This window comes from Galeopterus variegatus, unplaced genomic scaffold (assembly GCF_000696425.1).
Source record: "Galeopterus variegatus unplaced genomic scaffold, G_variegatus-3.0.2 Scaffold143, whole genome shotgun sequence".
Lineage (NCBI taxonomy): Eukaryota > Metazoa > Chordata > Mammalia > Dermoptera > Cynocephalidae > Galeopterus > Galeopterus variegatus.
The window spans coordinates 1,243,195-1,262,542 of NW_007726254.1; the positions used below are offsets into that span (position 1 = coordinate 1,243,195).

The 19,348-nt window shown below is 46.3% G+C and overlaps 1 protein-coding gene across 1 annotated transcript in view; it reads left to right on the forward strand.

The window, feature by feature from the left end:
• Positions 1-19,029, forward strand: part of B4GALT1 (UDP-Gal:betaGlcNAc beta 1,4- galactosyltransferase, polypeptide 1) — a gene marked incomplete at its 5' end in the record, with an annotated part of 57,070 nt that extends 38,041 nt beyond the window's left edge. Inside the window, 4 exons of the mRNA XM_008591110.1 lie at positions 11,476-11,663; positions 14,779-14,901; positions 15,844-15,948; positions 16,176-19,029. Of these exons, the coding sequence (XP_008589332.1) occupies positions 11,476-11,663; positions 14,779-14,901; positions 15,844-15,948; positions 16,176-16,308 (549 nt within the window). The remainder of the gene's footprint in view (positions 1-11,475; positions 11,664-14,778; positions 14,902-15,843; positions 15,949-16,175) is intronic.
• Positions 19,030-19,348: the final 319 nt, after the last annotated feature.

Here is a 19,348-nt window from a genome sequence, read left to right on the forward strand (position 1 = left end):
AGCATTTCTGAGGGCTGCCGTGGCATAGTGCTGCATCACTTGCTGCAGGGAGATTCTAAAGAAGTATAAGGTCTCAGTCCTATGTGTCCTAAAGCTTTCAATCCACTTACGGCAAGAGGAACCCTCCCAGAGAACAATTTGTTAACAACCCCAAATAGCTTGTGATTGGATGGTGGCTGCCAAATGCTTTGAAAGCTCAGAAGAAGGACAGAAAGCAATAGCCTAGAAGAACCAGGATGTAAACTAGATTCTAAGGGCTTGGGGCAGAGATAGCCATCTCAGCTGAAGCCAGTGAATGGGGACCTCAAGCCAGAAAGGAGGCTTACCTGTTCCTGGAGATTGAGATGACCATTGGGGTAGGAAAGCACCAGAGACTCTGGGGCCAGGCATCAGAACTGAGCCTGACAGGCAGGAATTGCAGAACAAGCCCTGTTACAAGGAAACTGGAGCTCAAAGTAGGAGAACAGGGGGTAGGCAAACCCTTCAAGGCTGTTTGAGTCCTTGGCCAAGTGAGGTATAGACCAGGGCCTTATGAAAACATAGAGAATGTAAGAGAGAACAGTTAGGTGTCCTGCAGAATGCAGGTCACTTCAATCCAAACCCAAGTATTTGTTAAGAAAAGCCTTGTCATCAAGAAACACTTGTTTGATGCCAAGGACCACGTGTTGACCATGGTAAGACACAGGAGCCTGTTATTAAAGCAATGGCAGTGAATACCTGGAAGAGGAAGCCACCATCCTCAGGAGCCAGCAGGGATCACTAAGAACAAGCCATGCCAGCTACAACTCCCTTCTCTCTTGACAGTTTTTCTGTCATAGATGAGTGATATACTGTAGACGCAATGTTGTCAGATCTTATTCAGCCAGGCATCTAATGCCTTCCCATAAATCTGCCAGAGCAGAAGATAGACAACTGTGGTCTGGATGGCATATAGTTAGATTAAATATGTACTTGGGTAAAGAGGATAAAAGAGGCTCAGTGATGATGCTGAATTTTTGAATTTAGGTGACTATGGTAAAGGAAGACTGGAGGGGAAGATGCCATGTTTAGATATGTTGTGTTTTAGGTGAAGTGATACTTTCTGTTCAATTACGAAGTCAAAACACAGTGAAATTTAGCCACCAGCTTAAGCTCCTGTGACACAATTTATATAGATATTCTCCAGGCTTCAAACAACAGATTGCTGAATGTTCTGCACCTGCTGCAACATGATCCTGCCTGCCTCAACTGAGTTGGTGGAACAACTAACCATGCCACTTGGGCCAATGGTATCACTGTGCTGGTTAACGCTGGGCACTGCCTAAGATGGCACTCCCCACAACGTGTGCTTTCCAGAATGGAGTCACACATATCTGAGGAATGCTGGGTTGAACCATGTGGGGCAGGTCTCATTCCTGCAGAACCTTCAGTGCACTGGTGTACATTGTGACCTCCAGAAGTGTTTCCTGAGCTTGTCTAACCAGAGAACTGATTTCCAAGAATCATCTCAGGTGATGACTGTTTCATGAACCGCTCTTTGGGGGAAGCAGTCCTCAATTCACATCTCCCTGCCACCTCCTCAGATGCCTTAGGATACTCCCCATTTTCCCTCCTCCTTCTTTCTTTTTCCCACTTGCCACTTAGCATCAGAAATGTTTTGTTTTTCAAACATACATATGTTTTTTCCCTGTAGTCTTGTCAGTATCATCTTTTTCCCCCTCATACATGTTGTTGTTATTTATTTATTTTTTTTTTTCCTTTTTGTCTTTTTTCGTGACCGGCAACGGATCGCAACCCTCAGTGTTGCCCCCGTACTGGACCGGGACCAGCTACGGGATCGCAACCCTCGGTGTTGCTCCTGCACCTCGCTCAACCAGTGAGCGGGAACCGGTCTGTATGTGGGATCCGAACCCACCTGCACCTCACTCAACCAGTGAGCGGGAACCGGTCTGTATGTGGGATCCGAACCCTCGGTGGGAGCGCCGCCGCGCTTCCCAAGCGGCGCACTGTAGCGGTGCGCCACCGGGCCGGCCCATTATTGTTGTTTTGACTCTTCATCTTTTCCTTCTCTTCCAAGGGTTAACTTTCCATCTGAGGAGAATCTTTTTCTCTTTTTCTCTATTGTCCCCAGCTAATCTTATATCTTCCGCTCCAACTCCACCCTAATGATCTTTTCGGGAAAATATGGTCAGAGTTCAGATAACCAAGTCAGGAAAAACTTTTCAGTTTTTCTACCTCCCTTTCCAGTAAAGAATATTATCTAATATGTAGTAAAGCGGTAATAGGAAACCTAGACCTTGAAATGAAAGGCGGAAGGAGAAACATTTGGAGCATGCCCTATCTCCAAATTAGGAACTTCCTGTGTTCACTGTTGTATAGTTACTTTCTAGAAGAAGAAGAAAGGGCTCTGGTCTTTGTGCATTCCTTGTTGATCAAATAAATGCCTCATTAGAGCCTCTCAGCTTCTCCCTGCTGTCATTTTGACTCTTCATGTAGTCCCCCTGTCCCGCCCCCCATTTAAGATTAGAGAGAAGAATGCTTAAAATAGGAGGGGCCTCTGAAACACCTAGTCCAGGGGTTCCCGAACAGATTTTTCAGTACAAAACTTCTTTCTGCACCATTGAAATGCTACGCACCCTCCATTCACAGCAGGTCATCATGGTGCAACTTTACTTAAGTGGGGGTCATGTCCCCATCTCCACCTCCTTAGCTTCCCCTTCAGTCTTTGCTAGGATTTCCTCAGACCCCTGAGGCCAGACAGTGTGAAAACTTCTGCTCTGTGTCATGTGTGAGGAAATCGAGACTCAGAGAAAGTGACTGGTAGAAAGTCAAATAACAGTAGGGCTGCAGCTCAAACCTTGGCCCCTGACTCCTTGTTTAGTGCCCTCTCACTGCATCGCAGTAATCTCCTCGAGGCTATTTAGGTCTCCTCCTCAACCCCCACCCAAGTGTCTCTTAAAGCTTGGAATCCAGAGCTGGGAGTGGGCTCTGTGCTCAGACTGCCTGAATTCAGTCCTGGCTCCATCTCTTCCCAGTCAGTGACCTTAGGCGGGCTATTTAAGCTCTTCAGACCTCAGTTTCCTCCTTGATGGGAGGGGAAGGGTTTAGTATCTACTTCACAGGCTGTGAAGCCCCTGGCACGTGGTAAACTTACACGGTAAATATTAGCTGTTACTCTCATGGTTTGTCTTGGCCCTCGCCCCCCATTCTTCCTGCCTGTTTCCTCTGCCTGGTACTATGGGGTAAACTCTTTACTGCTCTCCCTGCCTCCGGCTTCACCCCCACTTAGTACCAGCATCTGGACCCTTCCTCATTTTACTTGTGTACTTCATGGGGTCAGAGGGTAATGGATAATGGAGTGACAGAATCTCAGAGGACTCAGGGACTGTGTCATGCCTATAAGCTTCTTCAGAGTAGGGTTGTGTCTCAGGCTCCACATGCAGACTGAACTTTCACAGGTTTTTATAGCTCCTACTCTGTCCATAGTAAGCTGTTAACTACCCTGTTTCAATTTAGGCCCCTCCGATCACCATAACAACTTATATCTCAAAATAAGTATGTTGGAAGGATGAGTGGGAGAGGCTTTACCAGTTGAGATGGAGAAGAACAGGTGGTTCTTTGTCCTCAGGGTCTCCTCCACCCCACCCCCCTTAGCTCACCAGTGTGTGAGGATCCCGTTAGGGTCCCAGCATGTCCTGCTCTTGGAGCCAAGGGTGCTGTTCTGAGACACAGATGTCCTACTTGAAGTCCAGGACCCAGACCTTAGTGTGGAGGTAGATATCAAGATATCATAGCAAATGGGGGATGTACACTGCACTTCCTCATACTTCACTCGGGAAGGGAAACAAAAACCACCCAAGGTGAAGAGGAAGGAAGTTGCCACCTGGCAGCACTAGCCCTGAGTAAAGAGTGTAGGATGTTTGTGGGATTACCTTGTACATCGTGAAAATTACAAAACTCATGAGGAATGCAGGTGCAGCTGGCCAGGTGGGGGTATTGTAACCATAGCAGCCCTTTGCCCTGGAGTGGAGCCAGCACCCAGAACTGGTCTCTCCAATTCCCTTTGTGTGTGCCCTGGCGCCTCCAGTCTCCTCACTCAGCTGTCCGAGATCTTCTAGTTCTGACCATGTCACTCTCTTGCTTTAAACCCTTCAGCATGTCCCCACTGCCCACAGGCAAAGGTCTAAATGGTCTGAAGCCCTGAGCTTAGCTTCTGAGACTCTCTGCGGTCTGGCCTGACCTACCTCTAGCCAAATGTCCTCCTCATCCACCCTTCACACGCTTTGTGCCACAGCTGCATTGGCCTCTCCATCTTCACCCAGACACCTCTGTCCTGTCCTCTCTGGGCCTTTGCTCATGCTGTCCCCTCTGCCCTGAATGCCTCCCTAATGACTCTTTTTCTCGCCATCTCCTAAGCTCCCTCCCCCAGCCTCTTTAGCTCCATGGAGCCCCTGGCGTGGAGCTGACTTCTCCCTCCCTGCTACTCCCAGACCACTTGGTGCTTTCTAGCAAGGGATGATTCTCTGTATTTGTTCCTCGCCCGGCCCCTGGACTCCCGGTTGCTCAGGTCTGAGTCCCTGCTGCTTGTGGGTGGATTTGGAGAAGCCCTTTGTACCCTCAGTGAGTGAGAGCATCTGACACCACACTTCAGCAGCTTATCTCTGTTGCTGGTCCAGGCAGCTGGTTCCTACACTAGGTCCGGATCAGTCGGGGTGAAGCAGACTCTAGTGAGGACAGCTGCCTGGACTTGTGGCTGCTTGTGGGTGGATTTGGAGAAGCCCTTTGTACCCTCAGTGAGTGAGAGCATCTGACACCACACTTCAGCAGCTTATCTCTGGTGCTGGTCCAGGCAGCTGGTTCCTACACTAGGTCCGGATCAGTCGGGGTGAAGCAGACTCATGAGGACAGCTGCCTGGACTTGTGGCCCCCACTGGTTTGGTTTCTATCTCAATCGTCTCTGTGTATCACTCCCATCCCTGCCTTCCCTGTTTTCCCAGAGCTGTCAGCGCCCAGATGGATGAGTGTGGGGATGGGGCTCAGGAGTGGGTGGGCTGCAGCTGGCCTGCAGCCTCCCCTTCCTTTGGCACTTGGGCCTTTCGGAGCCTCGGGGTGGAGGGGGGCGTGGGGATGAGGGTGGCAGGCTGGGAAGGGTCTGTGTGTCACCACCATTTGAGCAGTGCCTCTGCTGTGTTCCCCCTCTCCATCCGTGGCTCTGTCCGTTCTGCTGGGGAATGTGTTGAAGCACCTACAGGTACTTGTATTGCTGGTGAATTGCCTCCCTGCCTCCCTGGACCTCGTTCTGGGAAATGGCATTTTTTCTCTGCTCACCCTTGGCTCCGTGACAGGGAATGACAACTTACTAGGAATATGCCTTTGGCCTGGAACAAGGGTGGTCAGAATGGGCCCCTTTTTCTCTGTAGCCTTGACATTTGCTGCTCCCTCCCTTGCATCCATCCTCTCTTTTCTTCTTCTTCTTCTTTTTTTTTTTCTTCTAGTGGGGGCCTTTTGCCTTTACTTGTTAATCCTGTTTCTAGCAAAGCAAGCTGAAGGAGGAGTTCTCTGTGGTCTGCTTCTTACTCTGCACCTACCTTCTCTTCTGTACTCTTCGCCTCCTATAGAGAGAGAGAGAGAGGAATGCCGACCTAGCTACCGCTGCCACCCTAACCACCTACTGCTGCCACTGCTGCTGCCACCACCGCTGCTGCCACCACCACCCTGGTAATGTCCACACGCCCTAAAATCAAACCCTGAGCCATGGCCCTGCTGGTCAAGGTGAAGTTATGTAAATAATCTATGAAAGTGCCACCCTGAGGCCCTGGAGTCTCCCAGGCAAGGCCAGGGCCTCTGTGGGCTCACTCAGAAATACCAAGGTTCCGGGAAGCCAGCCCACTGTGCAGAGGTCTGAGAGACTTTGCCTCCTTTAAGTGCAACCACAGTTTCGGTCCCTGTACCGGCTAGCCACACACACACACACACACAAAAAAAAAAATAATAATAATAAAAATAAATTAAACAGTTGAGCTCATACTGTATGTAGATAAACTTTGTATCCTGCTTTTTGCTTAAACTTTGTGTCATCAGCATCTCCACATGTTATTTCGTACTCTTCATAGTCATTTCTTTCCATTCCTTCATACTAGTTGATCAAAGAGTTCTACCATAATTAACTTAGCCTTTCCTCTATTAGAAGATGTTTAGATAATTTCCACTTCTTCAGTAGTGTAAATAATACTGTAATTACCATCTTTGTGTCCAAAGTTTAATCTTTGTTGGCTTCTTTCATTTTTAGGATCATTTTCCCAGGCTAGATTTTCAGATGTCGGATTATGGGCTCAGAAACAGTTTACACATTTTTATAGTTCTTAATACAAATGGCCAAATTGCTTTCTGAAAGATGTCTTTATTTTCTAAAGTATTTTCCTCCAACTCGTATCTTAAACATCCTGAAAGTGCTTAGTGCCACTCTCAATGTATTCTGCAGAAAGATGTATTATTATTATTTTTTTTTGGTCTCAGTGCCCCAGGATTAGGGCAAGAGGGAAGAGCGGGACGTTAAAACTGTCTCCCTGCTGGGCTGTTCTGTGAACTCAGTTCTCTCTGAAGGCAGCCTGATGGCTCTGACCTGCGTTCCTGTATGGCAGGGGTCAAGGATGTGCTCATTCTTGTGAGTGATTACTTTGGCCAACAGAGCACCACTCTCTCAGCCTGGTCCCTGACCCTGAAGGACACATTTCTTTCATTCACTGGTTGAAGAGCTTAAGACTCAGAGCCAGGTTTTGTTGAGGGCCCTGTACAAGCTCTGGACTACCGTACTATTATGGTTGAAAACCGGATACCGATTGCTGTGAACTCATGGGTGAGTGGACATTAGCCCTCCACAAACTCAGCATTTGTATAATCCCAGGCTCTTCCCAGTAATTCTCTGGGGATCACTTCCCAGCCTGTCTGCTATTCCAGGATCCATACTCAGGCCTGCAGGAATGCCCAGCAGAGCTCTTCTGCCCTGGTCTATTAACTGCTTTCCCACAACCCGCTCAGCCTAGTTCCTTCATCTTGGTGACTGAGTGGGCACAGAAGCACTCGCAGAGGGTGTTTCAGCAAATGTTGCCACTGGGTGCAGACCTGCCTGTGGTTATGAACTATTGGGAGCCTGAGGGTAACTGTGTGCATGGGGTGGGTGGGGGTTGCTTTGTGATGGGCCAGAGCATGTCTGTGGGGGCAACAGTGTCTCTCCCATCATAGAAATGCTAATTCATTGATAGTCTTGGCTCTGGGTTGGTGTTTCTAACCTCATTGCTACTATGTCTTTGGTGGAGGTGTGGACAGTCCTCAAGTCATCATGGTCTGGGGATATGTCTGCTGGTATATACACTGGGCCTGACATCCAGGGAAGATAGGGTGGTTGGACAGAAAGAACTTCTAGAGACTGTTAGGACTTGGACAAGGTGGGGGGTATGGCTTTCTGTAGTTGGTCATTTGTCCCCTGTTGCGATAGGGGAAGGCCACTCTTGGTTTGCTTAACCGCAGATGGGATTTTCCTGGGGATTGCACCAGACTCTGCTGTCTGTCCTGAGATCCCCAACAGGGCTGCTTGCAAGTGCAGTGCCCATGCCCAGGGAACAGGTGAGGCATGAATGGGGAAGTGGGACCTCTGCCTTTAGCCCTTGAGGGGAGGCATTCCCTACTGACCCACCATTAGTGCCTAATCTCCCATGTCTCTCACACAAATGGTACAACAGCTTCCTAACTGGCCTCTCTGCCTTCAGTTGGATTGGAGCACAAATCCCTCCTTGACGTGTAAAATGTAGTCTAAGGCTCCCTGTGGCCTAAATAAAAGATAAAGCCTAAGTATCTTAGCAAGCACCCAGCCGCCCTTTCCCCCCATGATTTGGCCTACCTCCATCTTCACGTCTCATTCTGGCTTCACCCATTCTGAATCTCTTCTAGTTCCTCACATGTTCTCTTTTCCTTGCAGCCTTCACACGTGTTCCCACCGTGCAGTACCTTTCTCTGCCTCTGCTCCTAGAACTGTCTTCCCTTCCACTCCTGTCTCCAGCGTCTGTCTGGTCCGGTACTGCCTGCTTTTTTGGTCTCCCTCTTGTAATAGCCTCTGCTTAGTCATTTGGGGATTTTATATATTTTTTTTGGCCTCTCTCCTTTCTTCCTGTGTTCTCCCTCTTAGAGCAGGCATTTACCCTAGAAAAAAAGGATAACTGTGACTTTATCTACCAACATAAGATGAAGCCCACACTTAAAAAGCTGGTTCTTTCAAAGGGACACCTGCTCCCAGGGTTCTGGCTCCTCTTCACCGAATGTGACTTCCCATGCATTTCACAGGTCTCTGAAGGTCTCTGTGACTTTCTTCTGCTGCTAGAGACTCTAATCATGTAAGCCACAGGCTAATACACTTGGGCCTTAATCCTTTTTAGAAATTTCCCGTCTATCAGAGAAGCAGGATTTGGGAGGAGTTTTGAAGCTAATTGGGAAAGACACAGCAAACAGTACAGAAGGCGGAGTCTCCACATTGTCCCTGAGAGACATTTTGAAAGGCCTGACTGTTCAAGATGGATAGGAAAACCTATTCCTGTGATACTGACACCAGCTAACATTTGTTGCCAGGCAGTGTGCTAAGGTCTTTTCACCCATTGTCTCATCTAATACAGCGTACGCATTCTTATCTCCATGACACAAGAGAGGAAACTGAGGCCTAGAGAATGTGATTTGCCCAAAGTCACATAGCTAATAAAGGAGCTGGCATTCCTGGGATAAAAATGCATGTGTCTGTCACCACTGTGTGTTTGGCCTGACCTCACAGTAGGTGCTTGATAAATGTTTACTTGAGTGAGTGAAGCAGCAGATGGACAGGATGAACGTGACCGGATGAACGTGTTCAGTGGCAAAGGGCAGGGGTGAGGGCTGGGTGTCTTGCCACCCCCTGGAGAAGAGCCAGCACCTCCTGTCGGGCTTGCCAGGGCCTATCTTTCTTATCAGGAAAGGTGAGTACTTAAGGTGTTACAGCATTTCACCCAAAGAAGCCTAGAACGTGCTTCGCTTTTCTGTAATCCCAGGGGAGGAGGAGGAAGACACATTTCTCTCCTTTACCATTCTGCTGGTCTGGTGTTCCTGGGGGCCCTGGCAGGTAATAATGTCTGCTAAAGTGTTCCATGTGCTTCTCGTCTCCCTGGATCACGGGTGAGGCAGGCTGGAAGGGGGAATGTGAGAAGTGATGCGTAGTTCAGATTAGTTTGGTAAACCGCCTGATTAGTTCTGAGTGTGGGCCAGACACTGGGTATCTTACTGAGTTGAAGGAGCTGTTGCACCACCCACAGGGAAAGGGGTAGAACCAGGTCTGCTGCTTGGGCTTCTTCTCCAGGCTGCTGTTTGTGGGCCTTGGCTCAAGAGGTGCCCATTCATTGTTCCAAATTTCCGATTCCTGGGAGAGGAAAAATGCTTAGTTCAATTTCAGTCAGGCATGTGCTTAGATCAGACAGTTGTGGCCAGCAGGCCAGGTCCTGTCCTACAGATATGGCCACTAAGAGCCCCCTGCCCCAGTTATTGGAAAATGTACCAAGAGAAAGGAGCACTGTCAGGAACACTCTCAGGGGGTCTACTACACAGGTGGAAAAAGGCTTTGTTGCAACACCTGCCTTTCGCTTGGGAATGTGTTTAGTGGGGCTGAATTGTGTACGGAAATATAAGTCTGGGTTGGGGTGAGGGTTGTTACAAGATTGTCACGATGATTAAATGGCATGCCGTGCATGTAAAAATGCGTATCCCGTGCTTCGTGTATGATATTCCCCCAATGAATATTAGCAATGTGTTGCTATAGTAATAATAATTCTAACAACTTCATAGTTTTCATATGCAATTTCTAAACTTTGAACTTCCCTATGACTTACACAGAATTAGCTGGACACGTAATTCCAAAGAACACAACGTGCCCTTAGGTATAGCCTTCTCCTTTCACCATGCTTGGTAAGAAAGCTTTGTCAGGGGCTAAAGAAAGGAGTGCTTGTATGTAAGGTGTTTTCTTAATTCATTTACTGTTCTCTTGGCTGCTTTTTCTGACTTCCTGGTACCTGTCTTTCTCTAAGTGGTTTGCTTCCCTGAGCCACCCACCTGAGGCTTGATAGCTGTGCCGCCTCTGTGCTCTGTACACAAGCAGCCTCCGGGAGTGCCAGTTTCCAAGTCCACCTTCAGGGGCATGAAGAGGGAACTTTGCACATCCTACTTTTGAGAACGTGTACCAATTGCATGCCCTTGTGGGACATGTTTTCCATAAAAGGGCTCAGATCTTGTTGATCCTTAGAGATGTGGGAAAGAGCACTGAGTGAGGATTCCAAGGTGTTAGGCCTTAGTTTCTTCATGGCGGTGGTGTGAGGACTCCAATCAGTGTGTGAGCATGTGTGCTGAAGGGCTCTGTGAACTGGTGTGTGTGTGTGTGTGTGTGTGTGTGTGTGTGTGTGTGTGTGTGTGTGTGTGTGTTGGGGCGGGGAGTGGTGTCAGTGCTGAGACTGCTCTTACTAACCTGGGGCCATGAGAGTTGGTAATTGCATAACCCCCCACCTCTTGTTAGGGCCCTTTGGTTGGAGCTTCCCAGAAGGGGTTGCCATTTGCCATTGTATGTTGAAACCCATCCATCTGTTCATTCATTCATTCATTCAGCCAGCCAGCCACTATTTATTGAGCTCTTATTATATGACAGGCAGTGTTCAAGGCACTGGGTAAATAAAAAATAAAGAATCCCAGCCTTCATTGAGCTTATCTTCCAGTGGGGGAAATTGAAATTAAACAAGATAAGTAAATAAAATATGAAGTACCTTTGCACCAGCAGACTTGGTTCTTTGGGCCCCAGTAGTTAGCACCCTGGAGCAGGTATCCCTCTTCTCTATATACCCTGTTTCTGTCATGATGTGTATCACGCTGCTTCCCACCCTACACTGTGAGGGCAGAGATTGAGTTGGGTTCACCATTTTCTCTGGTGCTTAGTTTGTGCCTGACAGACACATGGAAGGCACACAATGTGGGTAATCAAACCATAGCCAACCATATGGAGAGGGTAGAAGTGAAAAGACCCGTATGCACTCGACTACTGTATGCATAAATACCATTTTCACCTTTCCTTTTAGAGCTTTCTTAATTGTTTTCAACAGGTCTATTTCACTATATGGATGTACCATGATTTATTTAACCGGTTCTCTAGGGATGCTTCTGTTGTTGTTTGCAATTGTTTGCTGTGATGAACACTCCACAGTGAACAACATTGTTTGTATCATTTGCACATGTGAAAGTTCTTCTGCAGGATAATTTCCTAGAAGTGGGATTGCTGATTCAGAGGGTATGACTCTCAGTATTGATTTGTAAAGTGAGGGCTGAAAAATGAGGCCTAAGAGTTGACTAATGACCACATGTAGTGGAAAAGTCACCAGTCCCTGTAAGATTTCTGCCCGAAGGTCTTAAGGCATCTGACATCATTTTTTTTTGTTTTTACACCAGGCTGGAGAATCTATGTTCAATCGCGCTAAGCTCCTCAATGTTGGCTTTCAAGAATCCTTAAAGGACTATGACTACAACTGCTTTGTGTTTAGCGATGTGGACCTCATTCCAATGAATGACCATAATGCCTACAGATGTTTTTCACAGCCGCGGCACATTTCTGTTGCAATGGATAAGTTTGGATTTAGGTAAGAGAAGTTCAGCCAGAGTCTGCAGTAAACATGTTTTTCTCTTATATGTTGACTAGGAAATGCAGTTTCTCCGGGCCAGGAGTGTCTCTTTAGGCTCTGGAGGAGAATGTTTCCTCTGAGAAATGGGTGCTTTTTAAGTCCAAAGTCAGTTGTTATTTGAGAAGGAAAGAGGAGTCCAGAAATGCCTGTTATCTCTGCACCTCCAGATGAGAACAGTTTTTAATGTTTGGGATGGCTGTCATCATCTTTAAGCTCCAAAGAGATACTGTATTTCCTCGCTCTGTTCTTTCCCCAGCCCCACACAGTTTGGGAAGCAAACTGGAATACTTTTCCCCCACTGAATTCTTGCGCTTAGATACCTTGGCAGATGTTCCTTGGCACTTTAAGAAGAACCATGATTCTGTTTCCCAGCAGAGCACAGGCCTGCTTAACGTGGAGCCCAAACTTTTCCACCAAAATGCCCTTAGTGAAGAGGCCAGCTGATACCTGTCCCCAGAGGCAAGGGTATAATCCAAAGCATACAAGGTGTCTTCAGAAAGTTCATGGAAAGATTCATGTTATCTTTTAGTTCCATTTTTCCGTGAACTTTCTGAAGTACCCTTGTGTTGTCATAAGTGGAAAATGGCTGTGTGGTCCATTATTTTATCTTAAAAGTAAATAGTTAAATCAGTTTGCATTTTGTTCTATTATTTATCCATGTTTGAATTAACGTAAAATTGTTTTAAATTTTCTGTCAGTTGAATAACACAACCTTTCCCTTCCTTGCTTTAAGTAAACTTGAAGCTCCAGGAACCTTGGCTTACAGGTACCCTGTGTGTTAGGTACCCTGGGGTAAGGCTGAATACCACAGGTGCGGTTGGCCTCTGCAGACAGCAGGCCGTTTGTTTAGATACAACTACTTTCTTTTTTTTTTTTTTTTTTTTTTTTTTTTTTTTTTTCGGGATTGCAAGCCTCGGTGTTGCACCCGCGCCTCACTCAGCCAGTGAGCGGGAGCCGGTCTGTATGTGGGATCCGAACCCTCGGACGGGAGCGCCGCCGCGCTTCCCAGGCGGCGCACTATCCAGTGCGCCACTGGGCCGGCCCGATACAACTACTTTCTTATCAGACTCCTTTTATTCTCATCATTTCTTCCTGTCCTCTCTTGCTGGGGCATGAGGGCTGTGAGGTGAATATAGGAATGTATGAAGGTCTTCCCCCTCATCAAAGATATCCAGGCCCTAAACTTGCTATCTGAGAGGGGGAAAAATTTGGTAGTAACATCACTTTTAGACTTTTTGGAAATCACTCTGTATCCTCCTGTCTTCCTTGCCTTCCTCTCTGTTTGTGTGTCTTTTCCTCTGAGTAATACACAGTTCATTTCAAAAGGAGAGAACACAACTGAGACCATCAGAGGTGGGAAAGGGGGATTAGCAAGAAATTGGTAAAGGTCCACAAAAAATGATCACATTGTTTAATGTTGAATATATTAATTATCCTGATTTGAGCATCACATATTGCACACAGGTATTGGTATTCAATGCTGTACCCCACAGATATGTACAATCATGTTTCAATTTTTAAAAAAGTAAATTTAAAAAATAGGAAAACAAAATAAAACCAACCAAGTTCATATCCTGACCCCTCTTAATTTCGATCTTGAAGCACGGTGGTGAGCTAGGATGGGACCCAAGTGGTCATCTAATTCTTTACCCCACAGCACCGTGTTTGTTTTACAGAGAACTGGTCAGGTTTGGGAGATGGGGCAGGTAGGTAAGAAAAAGCAGCAGAGACAGCAAAATCATATCTTGTCAACTTAACATGTACTTCCCCGTGAAGTGGCTAAGAATTCATTTCTGTAAAAACACTGATAATCAAAAAACCTTATTTGCCTGGCCACCTCTGGTTCCAACCCTCACATTCAAAGTTTAGACTTGGGGGCCGAGCCTGTGGCACACTTGGGAGAGTGCGGCGCTGGGAGTGCAGCAGCGCTCCCGCCGCGGGTTCGGATCCTATATAGGGATGGCTGGTGCGATGCGCTCACTGGCTGAGCGCGGTGTGGCCGATCACAAAAAAGACAAAAAAAAAAAAAACAAACAAAGTTTAGACTTGGCACCTAGGTAGTGATACCTAATTACAAGTAGATTATGTTGGATTCATTAAGGCAGGCACCCAGGGATCTTTGCTTGTGGACTTGCAGACAGAATTACTCAATGTATTTAAAAATAATAATGCATCTTTATTTTCTTCTGTTCTATATGGTTTGGCTCACTTCCCCCTCCAAATGTGAGTAAGAGTTGTCCTTCATTTATATCATGAGTTTTAGTCTCTCTGGATACCAGTAAGACCCTCAGTGTAGTTTGGAGCTGCACTCAGAGTCAGTACTAAACAGTAGCCCTTAGAGTACCTACAGGAAGGCCTTTCTGATTCTTGACGTTTCTCATGGCTGCTTACTCTGTATCCCTCAGGAGCCCATAATTCATAACCATTGAAATTCAAAAAGGTTTGGAAAGATGAGAGTCCAGATGCCCCACTACTTGGGAACATGTAAAAATAAATTCAGTATTATACACTTTGCTAAGTCAGGATAAAGTAAAAATTTCAAAGAAAACTTTATTTTAGCAAATTTCCAGAAATGCTGCCTCAACTGTTAGGGTCGGTGTTCAGGCCGGTGTGCCTCTGGATGATTGAAAGCTTAATTGGTAGGTGGGATAGGGGTGGAAAAGGAGTGCATGACAGGTGGGCACAGGGAAACTAAAACCATCTCAGATTTCAGGACCTACTGGATAAGGACTTGTTTGCAGCAGCAGGACATGTGGGAAGCTGGTTCCTGAGGTACTGTGGAAGAACTGGACTTATGCCCACTTTTGTCACTGACTGATTTTCTAGATAACCATGGAAACAGCACTGTATTCTTGGAAAGAGGAAGATTCTACTTTGTGATGTCTGTGTCTTCTCTAAGATAATTTGAGCCCTGATATGGGAGCAAAATAAACAAAGAAAACCCACATAAACCCCCATCAAAAAGTTTCAGAGAATAATGAATAACTTTAAAAGTGTTTGGTTTCAGCAAGCTTTATTTCAGGGATGTCAAAACTTACTAACCACTGGTCCTCTGTGTATGTTTTTTCCCCAGCCTACCTTATGTTCAGTATTTTGGAGGTGTCTCTGCTCTAAGTAAACAACAGTTTCTCTCTATCAATGGATTTCCTAATAATTATTGGGGCTGGGGAGGAGAAGATGATGACATTTTTAACAGGTAATGGTCACAACTTAGATTTCTTTCTACCCTGTTACCCTTCACTTTCAGTTTTTGAATTCGTGCTTGATTATTCTGCAAATACTGACCCTCAGAAGGGATGCAGACCCCACACAGCCTAAATATTTAGCTTTGTCCTCCTGTACGTCCTATAGGTGCTGAAGAGGGTCTTTGGGAAAATGAGTTTCTGAGATTTTTGGATTAGTCTTGGAAAGTGTAAAAATGGAACCAAGTAAAGGAGAGTGGATTTACTTTGACTAGCCAAATGCCATTTTGTACTGAAGGAGTAAACATATGTCCTTACGGCCGGCCCGTGGCTCACTCGGGAGAGTGCGGTGCTGATAACACCAAGGCCCCGGGTTCGGATCCCATATAGGGATGGCCGGTTCGCTCACTGGGTGAGCGTGGTGCGTGAAGGGTAACAGGGTAGAAAGAAATCTAAGTTGTGACCATTACCTGTTAAAAATGTCATCATCTTCTCCTCCCCAGCCCCAATGTGAAGGGTAACAGGGTAGAAAGAAATCTAAGTTGTGACCATTACCTGTTAAAAATGTCATCATCTTCTCCTCCCCAGCCCCAATTGCGGTGCTGATAACACCAAGGCCCCGGGTTCGGATCCCATATAGGGATGGCCGGTTCGCTCACTGGGTGAGCGTGGTGCTGACAACACCAAGCCAAGGGTTAAGATCCCCTTACTGGTCATCTTTAAAAAAAAAAAAATGTCCTTTGTTAAAATTCATCATCTGATTATGGTCTCTTTTCAGAGTGAAACAAGTTTCCTAGGGCAGAATCCTAACTTTCTTCACAGAAACTTTGTGCTATATTTTTACTTTGGAGTATTTTTAACATACACAGAATGGATAGAAAAGTATAATGAACCTTTAGGACCCACAGGCCTTGTGGCAGCTCTGTGGTAATGACTTGTCCATTTACTCTTTACAGAATAGTTTTTAGAGGCATGTCTGTATCTCGCCCGAATGCTGTGGTTGGAAGGTGTCGCATGATCCGCCACTCAAGAGACAAGAAAAATGAACCCAATCCTCAGAGGTGCATTCTGTGTTCATGCATAATTCCTTCCTCTGTCCCTTCAGCATGGGGCAGGCTGCAGGTTGGGTCTCTGGAGAGAGCTCTGTGCCTCGAGGGAGATGGCAGTGTTTGGTCTGTGGGGCAGGGGTGGAGTGGGAGGGAAGGTGGGGGGATGAAGTACAAACATTTAGTAGTTCCTTCTTAGGTGTTTGTTTTGACACCATCCGTTGTCCTTTTTTTCCTTGTAGGTTTGACCGAATTGCACACACAAAGGAGACAATGTTCTCTGATGGTTTGAACTCACTCACCTACCAGGTGTTGGACATAGAGAGAAACCCATTGTATACCAAAATCACAGTGGACATCGGGACCCCGAGCTAGCATTTTGGTACACTAATAAGAGACCTGAAAATGGCCAGGGACCTCTGCTGTGTGTCTCTGCCAACCTGCTGGGCTGGCCCCTCTCATTTTTACCAATCTGGGTGACAGGTCCCCATCACTCGTCATTCAGATGCCTTTCCAGATGACCAGGACGAGTGGGATATTTTTCCCCCAACTTGGCTCAGCATGTGACTTCTTAGCTCTACAAGGTGTTTGTCAGTGTAGAAACTGTCAGCCTTTGGGAGATTCTTCACATGTTCACAGTGTCATCCCAAAATGTCAGAACTGTATGCAGCCCCAAATTGGGTGACTGTGGGACTCATTCCCAGCGGTACAACTGCTAAATTGTTGTGAAATAGGTAAGAATTTTGCTTTAAATTGTGGTGTTCTTATTGCTTCATGGAAAATTGGAGTGATGCTGAAATTGGATTGGTGTGATATTTTTTGGTTGTCATATTCTGACAGAAAAACACAAAATTTCAACCATTCTCATTTTATGCCCTGTCCCCCCCTTGGTGGTATGCAACTATTACAATCACTGTGTGTGTGTCTTTTCTTAGCAAAAGAATTTTAAAACTTGAGCTTTGAACCTTTTGTCTTGCTAATGTGTGAATTCTAAGGCAACTTTAGCCATCAGAGCAAAAGCCTTGGGTGTTCTCACATTCAGTGGCCTATCTCCAGATTGTCTGATTTCTGAATGTAAAGATTTTTTTAAAAAATAGCAGTTTGTAGTATTTTAAAGAACAAATCAAGTTCTAATTATGATCTAGCTTGATTTTTGTGTTGATCCAAATTTGCATAGCTGTTTATTGTTAATTCATGACAATTTATTTTTCTGGGCATGCTATGTAAACTTGAATTTCCTATGAATTTTTATCGTGGTGTTTTAAATGTAGGGAGGGGATTGAGCATTTTTTAGGGAAAAATATAATGTATGCTGTAGTGGCCACAACTGGGCCTCTGATTTATCTGGCGGGCCGGGTTTTATGAAGAGCAAAATCACCTTCTGGTCAATTGATGAGGATAAGGCCTCCCAGTCAGCATTATCCTGCCAGACCTCTGGGCAGAGTTCCCCACCCTCCCCAGGTGGGCAGGGTGGAAGGAACCTCAACCACCTTGGACCACCCCTCAGGACCCTAGGCTGTGGGGTTGTCAAAAACAGCTATCAGGTCATATACCAGCCCATTGCGCCTCCCCAGGTGGAAAGGGTGGGGACCTCTGTTCTGGCAGGGGCTGCCTTCAGGGGCTCTGCCAGCCACACTCCCTGACCCATCCTGCATTACCAGTTCTTCTTTCTCCCCTTTCTTCTCTTTCCCTGCCTTCCTCCTTCCTTCCTCTCTCTCTTTTTGTTCCTTTGCCTCGTGCCTGTTCCCTAGAACTTGCCTGTGGCACTCAGGGTCAACCAGACTATTCATTCTCCATCATGAATGTGCCTTTTAATTAGAGATCTAGAAATAAGTTCAGCTGAATGCACACCCTGACTCCCTTCTGAGAACTGTGGTGCCTAATGCCTCCCATTCCCCCTCAGGTTTTTAGCAGGTGCTCCCACCCTAGTGAGGCTAACCCACCTCTGCTGGGAGATGTTTTGCCACTTGGGGTGAAATGTCTGAGGTGCTTCCTACAACTGAGCGCCTTTGCCAGGTCCAGCCTGGGCTGAGGTCCTAAGATTCAGCTGCCCAACCCCAGGATTGAGCCCTTTGCTTGTAGCAGCCTGGACCCCAACCACTGCCTCCTGGGCACTAGCCTTCAGTGTGGAGGCTGAGCTAGTGCCCAGCCCCAATCTTATCTGTGCCTTTATCACTTTGAGCTTCTCAGATGCTAACTTGGTTCTTTTTCCAGAAGCCTTTGTATTGGTTAAAATTATTTTCCACTATAGAAGCAGCTGGACTATGCAAAGAGTATTTCCTCTGTCAGTTACCTGCTCCTTAATAACGATGTTATTAAAACTAGGAATGACTGCACTGAGAAGGAGTTTTGAGAAATGCAAAGAATGAAGGACTCTCTTTCTGTCCCCAGATTCTGACTTTTCCAAAGTGCCTTAAAAGAAAGGAGACAAATGCCTTGGGTGGCAACTTCTTTGTTACTTTACTCTTAAAATAAAATTCTGCCTTTTTTCTTTCATTTTTTCCTGTTACATTTTCATTCATGTGAAGTACATGGTTCATTCGCAGAACCAGGGGGAACACTGCTTCACCTGCTCCCCCCATTTGCTGATCTTCCAGTGCTCTCATGGGGCCCAGCTAGGCCCATGGCACAGTTAGGCCTGGACGTTTGCCTGATTCACGAGATGCTGCAGGTCCTGTTCCTCATGGGGGATTCTAGGGCTGAGGGTTCAGGGAGCATTTCCTTTACCTGGGAGTTATGTCCCTGTAGTGGTCATCCCTTTGCTCGTGACCCTGTGTGAAATGGCATACGAGAAAGAGCAGAGGTGGTGGCATGGGAGGGTAAAGGAAATGCCGTGCCAGCCCTCAGACTGGGCAGGTCTCTGTCGACAACTGAGCTAGGTGTGGGGAGCCCACACAGCCAGGACGACAGCTTTCCTGTCCTAGAGACCCATTGTGCTATGTATTTTGATTCCCTGTGTATGCAAAGTATGTATTTACCATTGTAAGGGGGGAATGTGTGTGTCTGACTTTGGTGTTCAAAACAGATAAAACTGTATTTTTGCCTTTAAAATCCAGTAATATAACATGAATAAATGGCCCTATCTTTGTAACCACAGGTGGTTCCTCTTTTTATTTAAGGGGTGTATTAGTCCATTTCTGTTGCTTATAACAAAATATTTGGAACTGGGTAATTTATAAAGAAAACAAAATTTAATGCTTACAGTTTTGGAGGCTGAGAAGTCCAAAGTCCAGGAAACACATTTGGTGAAGGCCTCTGTGGTGGTGACAGTGACCCAGGGGTCTCACATGGCAGAAAATGGTAGAACAGAGAGAGACTCACATGCTCTCCTTTTAAATCCCTCAGAACCATGCTCCTGACCACCATTATTAATCCATTCACTACTGCACGGTCCTACAATCTAATCACCTCTTCA